Source organism: Tauraco erythrolophus, chromosome 19 (genome assembly GCF_009769465.1).
Source record: "Tauraco erythrolophus isolate bTauEry1 chromosome 19, bTauEry1.pri, whole genome shotgun sequence".
In the NCBI taxonomy this organism is placed as follows: domain Eukaryota; kingdom Metazoa; phylum Chordata; class Aves; order Musophagiformes; family Musophagidae; genus Tauraco; species Tauraco erythrolophus.
In genome coordinates this window covers 4,936,413-4,947,398 of record NC_141483.1, presented here as the reverse complement: position 1 = coordinate 4,947,398, position 10,986 = coordinate 4,936,413, and the positions used below count along the sequence as shown (strand labels likewise).

Below are 10,986 nucleotides of genomic sequence, written 5' to 3'. Positions count from 1 at the left end.
CTTGGGATTTTCTTTTAAAAAAAAAAAAAAAAAGCAGACAAAGCTGTGTGTCTTCTTCCTACTCCATGATTTTATTTTGCTATTCCAGGCCTTAAAGATTTTGGTTGTATGAGAGACAGTTACTTCACCTCTTGGATTAAGCGGTTAGAAGACACAGGGGCTGTTTTTCTTGTATGATGCAATGAGATGGCAGCCAAAATATGTTTTTTACTTTCTGCTGTGTATCTGCATTTTTGCTTTGTCACTAAATTATTGAAGAATTCATTCCTCTACTTACAGAACAGTTTCAGATACTTCAGGACCAATTTTTATTGCACGGAGTGAAATGCCCTATGCATTGACTGTGTATAAAAATAATATGGATCTTTGAAGCAGTCCCAGGTGCCAACCTGGCGCTTTTGTAATGGACTGGCAACAATTTCATCTCATTCAAAACATAAAAAATCCACACCTGCTCTGACTTCTGCCCTTATACTTAACACGAGGAATGTGCTGGGGGCTGAAAGCTCTATACTGAAGCTTCACCCTACAGCAAAACTTCGGAGCCTCTTTGTGACTTCAGGGCAAGGAGAGTTACAATCTAACACCTTGTTAGATTTATCAGTTGTTTTCAGAGAATAAACTGGTTCAACTCCAGGCACTCAAACATTTAGAACTGACTTTGCTGTCCAGAGCTTGTTGGAGCGGACATGCTTTTGAAATCTGCCTTTCTGCTCTCTGAAAGATTTCTCATATTACTTCCTTGCTTGAGCCTTGGGTGTTTCTTCTGCTACTTCAAGGAGATGGTAGGCTTTGACCAGCCCTGATTTCCTAAAGAAAAACTTCTATTCTTTGTATGCACTGCAAAAAATTGAATATAATTTTGTTGTATGAATGTCCAGTTTGCCAAGTCTTGTATGCTTAGCTTGTCATCAGGAAAGAAGGGATCACAATGATGGTGGCTGTTTGGGTGACAAGCAGGAGAAAATTCATTTGGCTCCAAGAGTCAATGTTTCCTTACCTTACACAGGGAGGAATATGAAAGCTTGAAGTGGCTCTTGGCCACCTATCTTGTTAAACTTCATGGCATTAGCAAGTTTATTCCTGCAGCAGTATATTACCATACACAGGTTATAGAAACATGCACTTTTTTAAACCATTGAGAGCGAGTAAAGACTAAGGCAAACATTAACCCCAAGAAGACAAAGCTATGACTAGCCTTTTGACTAAACTTCAACATCATGTTAACAGTAGAAAGCAAATTTGTTCCGGTGGATGAGAGAAAGACAACTGAGTCTTTCCCCCCTTTTCCACTAGGGCCTAGAGCATCCAGACACAGCCAAAGCAACTTTAAGCTTTAATTTCTTCCTACTCAGCATCATCATCCACAGTATCTGAAGGTTACTGTTAGCCTAGTAATGGAGGACAGGTTACCTGATGTTTGCTTTATTAGAAATCTAAGGAGAAAGACAGGATTCAGCATGCAAGTGGCTTTTTTTGTGATGGTCTTAATACTGTGCAGAGCTAGCTGATTAACAAACATTACGTGTTGTGCAGTGCTCAACGATGCACCTGGAAGTGAAAGCAAAGCTCCTAGAGGGTACTGATAATGCTGTGAATTTCTCCTGCATGGAGAATCCATTTAATTCTTCAACTGTATCAGTAGCACGGTATTTTTGTATGTCAAAGTGTATGACTTACTGACATTAACTCCTTTAATTGCAAACATTTTGAAATAAAGAGTCTTATCGGTGTTGCTTATCTTTCTGAAATGTCAGGGTAACCTAAACTAGGTATTGTGAGTGCAACATGAAGTATATTTGGCTTTGGTTTGGTTATTAACCAGCTGTAAGAACAAAATGAAACAAGCAAAAATATTTCATTTATGAAGTAAAAACACCACACATAGACTAAGAGAATGTGTACATCTCTTCTGTCCTCACCCGTGAGCTGGAAAACTGGTTCAGATGCATTATATATCCAGAGCAATCTGGATATCACGCAGGCGGGCAACCAGGTTCTGCACATGATGTCTCTCTTTTCGTTGTGCTTTGGTGAGAGTGTTGATCCTCACCTGCAACTGAAAGTGAAGACAATTGTATAAGCTGTTTGTCCAGCAAGACAGCATCTAGTCTTTTTGACACAGGATGAGTGAAGGGGCTGTAGCAGCCTTTATATTGTCCTACTTAAGAACCATTAAGTGACAGGATTGTGTCACTCGGGAAGAGCCCAGTACAGGCTAGCTTTGGAGGCAACAGCAGTGCCCACACCCATGGACTGCGAGCAATGCAGATGCAGTCGCTGTGCTGTAGCTACACTATCATGAGAAATCACAGGGAAAAAATTGAGACTTCATCTACTAAGGCCTGCTACATAGCTTGGAAATGGCCTTATAAAGGTCTATGGGAGTTGGAATTCATCGCTTAAGTAACTTCAACTTGTTTGCTTTATGCACCTGATGCAGTTCTTCCTGAACTCCTTGTACACCGTCTCCGTCCTCTGGTTGCGTGCTCGTTTCTAGCCACTTCTGTAGAATCTGTGCCTGCTGCTGACAGGACCTGGTAAAATGGATTAGAAGGATTCTTATCCCAGTTAGGAGCTCAACAGTCTAAGCCAACTTAGACCTGCAATTGACACTTGCAATAAGAACCAGTAAATGATAAAAGTCTTTAAGATAAGGGGGGGGGGGAGGGAAGTATGCTGGAAAGCAGAGAAATCTCTCCAAAAGCTGTTGTCTCCTTTTCCTACTCCTAGTTCCTGACTTCTTCCTGTCCTGACAGTTGAATCCCTTACAAGCCCCATTTTCTAAGCATTTTTTGTAAATGTCTTCTTGTTCTCGCAGAGTTGTCAAACCCCAGCCGTACTTTTTTTAATTGACACTTGGAAAAGCTAAGTCTTCACTTCTCCTGATAAAAGAACTAAAAGCTAAATTTCAGCTGCTCTGCCAAGTTCATTTGTACTGCCTTCAGTTCACAGCCAATGATAGCTTTGTCATGCCATCTCCAATAGCTGCCAAAGGTATCGTTAAACCACTTGCTGACCACAAAAGTTGTGCATGTACCTTCTCCCACCCAGAGTAAACTCTTAAAAGGAGAAAATAAAAACCTCTAGAACTTTTCTCTGTTTCAGTCACAGTTCTGCTGTGAACAGACTTGTTATTTTCCAAGTAGATATATACAAAAAACACAATATAGAGCTGACAACATGAAGAAAGGCTGGCAAAAGGGGCTTTGCAACATACTTGAGCTCTTGCTTCCTGCTGAAGTAGTACTGCATCTGCTGTTGGATGTGCTGGAGTTCAACTTGTAGCTTTCTATGTAACACCATTTCTTCTCTGGAACTGTGCTCTCTTTCTTCCCCTTCAGCTGAATGGAAGATACAAGGCACAAGCAATGGAAGTAGGGTGGACTTAAGCTGTTTCTTCTTATCAAGGTAAGTCAGGTTAGTAGACAGGAAACATGGAACTCTCCCAAGTCCTTTTCACATGTTTTGTCACTCTGAGACATGTGCCTATTCACCCAAAAGATCAGGTAGTGAGAGGGCAGGAGTCCTGACAGCATTAAAAGCTCTCTAGGCTCAGTTTAAACATAAAAAAAGATAAGAAATGCTCTAGTGAATGGTTTAGTACTACAAATGCTACTTTGGCCTAGTCACGATTTAGTGGTTTACATCTACTCTAGAAGTAAGTAATAAGTCTAGTCTCACGGATCACAAATTTCATGGCCTTGTATCATTAAAAACATCATCTTGAGTGGTGCTTAGACACCATCCATGCCCTTTAGAACCATACTGTAAGTACAGGAAAAACTCAGAGAACCTTATTGGGTGAATTCTTCCCTCCTGAAGTGAGTTCTGCTGTACATGCAGCCTTGCACGCATGAATGCCCCAGCACTTGAGCACATTCTTGCTAAAAGAAGTTGATCCGTAGCAGTTCCCATCCTTCAATCCTTAGAACAGGGCTTTTAGCCCCTAATGCAGCACGGTCCACAAAACTGTATTACCATCCCAAAAAAGAATGACTGATGTTCTTCACGCCCTGATGCAGACGTACAAGACTGCCTTGTCTCCTTTATGTTTTGTGGAGTTGACTTGCAGTCTTGCATGTACTGGAGGAGGACATGCAACTGCTACAGTTTAGATCTGAGGACCTACCTGTAGTTTGGTGGCTCCGTTTTCCTGCCAAGTCTTCAGGAGACAGCAAATGTGGCTGGAAGTTTGGTCTCAACTTCTCTACAGACTCTTGTTGAGGGACTTGGGAATGGGCTCCTTCGTGACCGCTCGCAGGCTGACCTTCTCTCTACAAGACCAAAACAATACTGTTTTTTTCCTCAAAGGGTTTTCTTGAGTAAGCCCTACAAGTAGGATGCACCTGACCTACTAAGCCCTACTCCCACTCAGACATCCCCTGTCAATGCCTGTAATCTGGCTGGCAAACTAGCAGCTCCGAACTCTTCGAAGGAGCAGCACACAAGTCAATTGCTAGGAAAAGCATCCTGCTAGGAAGGACACAAGACCAGGAAAAAAAGGCATGAATTACAGTACAACACACATGTAGATTGGTCAGCTAGTGAAACACTGCTTCGGACTGGTGGTAGAGAGCTCTTAGGTGTTCACAGCCAGTTAATTTGGTCAGCTTTAAAGACGACAGCTAGAACAAGGAAAGAATAGCTCAATAACCAGATTGGGCAGTCCAGAGGAGCCACGGGAAAAAACAGCAATGAGGAGCGTGCATGTTGACAGTAGCTCAGTAAACACACTATTTTTCCCTTCAGCAATACACTCACCATTTCTGCTCCAGCTTTCATTTTGGGCATGAAAGATGAAGGAGACCATAGCTCTGGCCTCTGAACAGCACGGCGCACGTCGTGTTTCCACAGTGGTACAGACGGGAGAGCATCATGTGTGATAGATGGACAGGAATGAGTGGTATTGCCCATTTGAGGTAGACGTTTACGGGTACTTTCTTCCATTTGAGGTGTTGGCATTAAGTTCCCAGGCTGTGCAGAACATTTGTTCATAGATGTTTGCTGGAAGGGTGCTTCTGATCTGTACAGGAAGAAGGATGAGGTCCTATACATTGCAACCTGTTGGTCTTGTCCTTTGCAGTCAGTGCAAAAAAAGCGACAATCTTTTTATTCCCTTCCATCAGCTGGCCAGTTAGCCACTTAACCATGCAGGGGAAACCCAAATCAAAAAAAAATAACCAAAAACACAACAACAAAACCCCACAAACTATAGAAACATCACAATGGTTTTAAAAAAAAAAAAAAAAGCAGCAAAGCAGTTAAGGTTTCAATTACTCCTACCTGCCCTGCTCCAAATGCCCCACATTAATCCACGCTGAAACAATTTCTTTAGAGCTGTGGATTCAACTCATTAACAAAATCCTGCCTTGTTTCGGTTTGGGGACAAAAGAAAGAGGGGAGTAGAAGCAGCAATCTCAGATAGATTTTGGCAGGAAATTGATAGATATTTCCCTTCTCTAAAGCTAATTACAGAACAGTTTACAAAAAAAAGGTCAGTCTAAACACTTCGAAAGCAATTTTGGCTTCTACAGGAAGAGCAGTTCCAGCTCTCCCAGTTTCAGGGCTAAGAAGTGATAACTAAAACAGGTGCAAAACACTCAAGACAGTGAAACCACAGCTTAGTTAAACAATTTCAGCAGCATAGACCTTTTGGGGAAAGCAAAAAAAAAAAAGTAGCTCCTTTTAGAGCAGCAAAGTTGATTCAGCCAAGACAGAGGTGAGTACTCAGTTCTGGCTCTGCGTTACCAGAATCATTAATGATTCCCCAGTAGGTTAGTTAAATCCAGCCCAAACCTGTTGTGGAACAAACACAAACTACGAGCCGAAAAGCATCCTGCACAACTCAAACTTCCAAGTTTATGTGGCAACGCTTACAGAAAAGGAAACTTTACTTATTAACTAAGCCCATTCATTTTGGAAATAAGCATGTGCCTTATCTTTCTCTCAAAATCTCTCACTAATGAAACAAAAGCCTTGGTTGCTATTTAATTAACTTGGAAGTTCTGTTATTCTTGTCTGCTTCATATAAGAAACCTGAAGTTCTTAAGGTCACCATGGCCTTTTGACAGTATAGAGCAGTGCACAGTCCCATAATTAGTGAATGTTCTGTATTATGAAGGTAAGGGGATTTGAGGGGATAAGCATAGGGTAAGGCCCACTGTAAGCCACCCTCTTTTTCTTTACTTTTAAAAACAGATTTTCTACCTAGTAAAAGGAGGTCCCAGCAGTTCCTTGCTTTCTAGAGATTCCAGAAAGAAGTCAGGCCTCCATGGTGGTAACCTTGCTTGTCGAGTAGCGTTTCTGAAAAGAACAAACAAAACCAATAATGGCCCAGGTTCATGATTACTCTAAACTGGCATAAGCTGGCATTGCATCTAAAGAAACAGTCCTATTCCATCATTCATCCCTGCTCTGCAACATTCCCCCTTGCATGCAACAACATTTTTTAAAGATTAAATTTTAACCTGTATTAATGTCGCAATCTGGTTCACTGTATGAATGATGAATGATTGTGCCAACATGAGAAGTGGTGGAAGGGAGAAAACTGAATAAGGCAGAACTACTTCTTTTGGCAGCATATACTAGCTTAAAGAAATGTGAAACTATCACCCTATTCCCCTGTAAAGCTCCTGTCCTGGACTGAGAAGCTTAATGGAAGATTCTTGCTTGCAATTGTCCCATGATCAGTAAGAATTTTTTTAAGGAATAGCTTCCCCAGGGCAAAGAAAGGGGCAAGAAGAAAGTTCAGTTTCTACACAGCCGGGATCTTGATGTATTATCATTTCATCAGATCGTATACATGACTGCAGTGAAAAAAAGAAGAGCTTCAGTGACAGCTCTAGATCACTCAGATAAGCTCTCATGATGGAAAAGTTCCAGCACACACATCTTTCAAGTGTTTCTCCACGTAACTGTTCCTATGACAAACGACCAACGCTCCATGAATTCATAGTTGTATGTTGAGAAACACATAGTGTGTTGAGAAAGCAGATAGCTGAGCTGATTCTACCTGTCGCTGATCTGTATGTACAAAGTCACAAATTCTCTCACTATCTGTGGGCTAATGCATACATTATGGAGAAGCTCTTGTGTAACTGCAACGCCAGCCATACGATGCAGGGTCGGACAAAGAGTTACGGAAACTGCATGGAACTCATCAGTGTGAAAACTTGGAAATACAAAAACGAGGGACACAGACAGACCACATATATACAGAGAGAGAGAGAGACAGACAGACTACGTATATGCAAAATTAATATGCCAGAGAAACGCAGGAGGGACTAGAACTTCACACTCACAGATCACTGAGAATTGTGGCCCCATCAGCAAGGTGACATGGTAGATGACTGCATTTTGAAGGCCACGGCTCCTCCTTTGCAGAATGTCTTCTTATCTCAGGGCTAACATCAAGCATTTTAAATGTCACTTGCTTCTTCAGAGGTGGCAGAAAAGAACAAGGCTTATTTAATTTCTTGGAGAGAGCCTTCTGCTTCCACAGCATGGCACAACGATACACTGAATGGTGAAGGTTGCAGGCTGCCTGCCAACACAAAGAATAGCAGAGGATTTGATGACTGAGAGTAGGAAGCAACACCACACCAGCCAGGGAGAAGAACACTGCAGAAAGAACTGAGATTTCTGATGACCTCGCAGCCACACCAGCTCTCTAAGCTAAATTAGCAGGTCCACTGTGGTAACATGTGGGTAAGGAGAATTAGCTGGGTACTTCTGCAGTGAGGCAGGCTGCACATCAGCAAATGGAACAAGCAGTCTTGAAAACCTGGAAAAGAGCTGGGAAAGCTGCCCAGGAGCAGGAAGAGAGCAATCAATACAGCCATCCCCATCTTCCTTTCCACACACAGAGCGGGGCTGATGCTGGAAGGCAGAAGCAACACGAGCCCACATTTGAAGGTTTAAGTGGTGCTAAAGCTAAGACAGGATTAGACGCAGCCTCTAATGCTTCATTCTAGCACAGAATTTAGAGACCAAACCCTAGCCACATGCAAAGGTTTGGTTTGTCAACAGCAATATTGTCAACAGCAGGAATTGGCCAGTTTTGAAATAGCTTCATTAAGAAAGGCTCCCAATTAGCAACACAAGTCTGAAGTGCTCTAGTCTCAGCTGAATGAAAGGACAGAGTGTTTTGCTTTGAACCACAGGCAAAAGCGTGTGTCAGATATAAACAAGAGCCGAGATGTAGGGCTCCAAGATACACACATACATAGAGGGGATCAGAGCAGACTAGTCCTAGATGTATCTGAGCCATCACTTGTCTCTCTCACCTTCAGCTGGTGCTGAGCTTGGAGCTGTCCCTGCAGTTGTTTCATGCCAGCAGTGTCTCTCAAGACCTGGGTTATGCCTTCGCTCAGAAAAGTAGAGTGGTAAACTCCTGTGGCTTTTTCAATGTGATCTTTCTTCTGCTGTTGCCCCTTGGCAAATCTGAGCCAAGCATCAAACACCTACAACAACAGAGAGCTGCAAGTGTCACAAAGGTTCTGGGCCAGGGACTCCCCCTGCAGACAGGAACACTTTCCCTTCCACTGGGTAGTAACAGGCAGAGCTACAGCAAAGCAGAGCACTGCTACAAGGACAAAGGGACAGTGACTTAAATCAGCTGAGGCTGGATGGGGAAAAACATGCAATTTTTTAGAATCATAGGACCATTTAGATTGGAAAAGACCTTTAAGATCATCGAGTCCAATCGTTAACATAACACTGTCAAGTCCACCACTAAACTTAATATCCCTCAGCACCACATGTACATGCCTTTTAAATACCTCTAGGGATGGAGACTCAACCACTTCCCTGGGCAGCCTGATCCAACGCTTGACAACCCTTTCGGTGAAGAAATTTTTCCTAATATCCAATCTAAACCTCCCCTAGCACAACTCCACACCATTTCCTCTTGTCCTATCACTTGCTACTTGGGAGAAGAGACTGACACCCATCTCGCTACAACCTCCTTTCAGGTAGCTGTAGAGAGCAATAAGGACTCCCCTCAGCTTCCTTTTCTCCAGGCTAAACGACCCCAGTTCCCTCAGCTGTTCCTCATAAGACTTGTGCTCTAGACCCTTCACCAGTTTTGTTGCCCTTCTTTGGACATGCTCCAGCATCTCAATGTCTTTCTTGTGGTGAGGGGCCCAAAACTGAACACAGTATTTGAGATGTGGTCTCACCAGTGCCGGGTACAAGGGGACAATCACTTCCCTAGTCCTGCTGGCCACACTATTTCTGATACAAGCCAGGATGCTATTGGCCTTCTTGGCCACCTGCCACACTGCAGGCTCATACTCAGCTGGCTGTCGACCAGCACCCCCAGGTCCTTTTCCAATGGGCAGCTTTCAGATAAGAGGATTTAGGGACTGTTTTCCAGCATCCTAAAATAACATACAGCACCCCAAAGATGAAAGGAAACAGATATTCAATGTGCACTCTGCTGTCTGCAGTCAAATCTGCACATCTGCAAATTCACTTGTCTGCCCCTGACCCCCAGACACCCTTACCTTTCTCTGCAGTGAAAGGGACCAGTGCCACAATGCTTGCACTGTCTTCTGCTTTTCCCATTGCTGCTGCAACAGCTATTAGAGAAAAAAAATTGCACAGCAAACAGGTTAGGAGTTTACACATCCCACACCAGAAACGCTAGCCAAATGGAGCATCAGCCAAAGAGGAAGTGCTGGTGGAGCCACAGCAGAACAACCTACTCAGTTCACTCAGTATATGGCAAGGTGTCTCTTGTGCTAGTGGAACCAAAAATCCAGAAAACGTTTAAATAAATTTTTGTGGTCCTCATGTGTAAACAGAATACAAAAAAGAAGGGATAAGGATCAGCAAGGAGCTAGATACCTACCCAGGAGACAAATCCTTACCCGTGTCTTCCAGCAAGAGAAAGAAGCAGAGCAAAGTCTCCAAGTCATTAGCTGATCTCCCTGTCTCTGTAGTAGCTGTAAGGCAACGAAAACAGTGAGTCACTTGCAGATAAACCCCCCTTATCTGAGCTAAACAATACTAGAGCAGGACAGGTACCAACCAGCCTTTATCACCTTCCCTTTGTTCCGTTGAGGGTGGCCCCACTGTGTAACCCCATTTGCAAACATCTATGAGCCCAGGAAGGATTTCATTAACTGTAAATGATCCCACACATGGCAAGCCCAGCTTGTCATCTCTTGTTAAGTCTATTAGTCCTATCAAAGCTTCTCCAGGCAAGACACAGGCATGTTCCTTCCTCCTCAGTGCATAAGGCTGTCGTGCTCGTCCTCAGCCAAGACCACCACTCTCTTCACCAGGGCACATAGCCTGCTCCACCACCCTGCAACTTCCCACCCTGGATCACTGGCTGGAGAGGTTGCTGATCCTTCTCACCACTTTCCCAAGGCACCACTGATGATATTTCTTCCATTTCACCAGGTACTTCTGGAGTAGGTGCTGTTGGTGGTGTTGTACTGCCCTGTGCCACTGAGTCCTCAGCATCAGAGACTCCCTAGTTAATTTCTTCCAATGAAGAAACAGGGTCTGTAAACACACTGTTAGGAGAAGATAAATTAACTAATATACTATTAATCTCAGAGTATCAAGTGATCAGCTGCTCTTCCAGACTGTTTTAGCAATAACTGACAAAACTGAGCACTGACTAGGAAGAAGGATTGTGAAACACTTCAGGTAATGGACAGTGAGCCGTGACTTACAAGTCTCCCCTGCTCTATCAACATTCCTTATAATCTTTAGGAAATTATTTGCCCTCTTTGTGCTTCAGAGTCCTCGTGTCAAGAATGTGGCTGGTACCAAGAAAATGCTTGCAGAGTTTGAGGGTGTTTCTCTATTAATTACTAGAGAAAGATTGGAGCAGTAATTGGTAAGATTACTTGCACTGCCCTCAAAACAGAGATGTCTGAGCTGCTTAAAATTAGTGACGGAAAATTCCTTTGAGGAAGGAAGTGTTACCATCCCTTTTACAGACAAGGAATCAATAGAGAAGTGAAA

The 10,986-nt window shown here is 43.2% G+C and overlaps 1 protein-coding gene across 6 annotated transcripts in view; it reads right to left on the bottom strand.

Annotated features, from left to right (window-relative positions):
- The window catches only part of SFI1 (SFI1 centrin binding protein), a 33,676-nt gene that overhangs the window by 2,043 nt on the left and 20,647 nt on the right, over positions 1-10,986 (bottom strand). For 3 of the 6 annotated variants that reach the window (XM_086623608.1, XM_086623613.1, XM_086623611.1), the window contains 11 exons: positions 10,369-10,529; positions 9,876-9,950; positions 9,510-9,584; positions 8,289-8,465; positions 7,305-7,546; positions 6,211-6,306; positions 4,765-5,026; positions 4,133-4,277; positions 3,221-3,344; positions 2,435-2,537; positions 21-2,059 (listed from right to left, as the gene is read on the bottom strand). In XM_086623608.1, the coding sequence (XP_086479734.1) occupies positions 1,952-2,059; positions 2,435-2,537; positions 3,221-3,344; positions 4,133-4,277; positions 4,765-5,026; positions 6,211-6,306; positions 7,305-7,546; positions 8,289-8,465; positions 9,510-9,584; positions 9,876-9,950; positions 10,369-10,529 (1,568 nt within the window). In that variant the 3' untranslated portion in view covers positions 21-1,951. Of the gene's footprint in view, positions 1-20; positions 2,060-2,434; positions 2,538-3,220; positions 3,345-4,132; positions 4,278-4,764; positions 5,027-6,210; positions 6,307-7,304; positions 7,547-8,288; positions 8,466-9,509; positions 9,585-9,875; positions 9,951-10,368; positions 10,530-10,986 lie in introns of those variants that run through there. The other 3 variants (XM_086623610.1, XM_086623609.1, XM_086623614.1) reach the window with 2 other exon arrangements.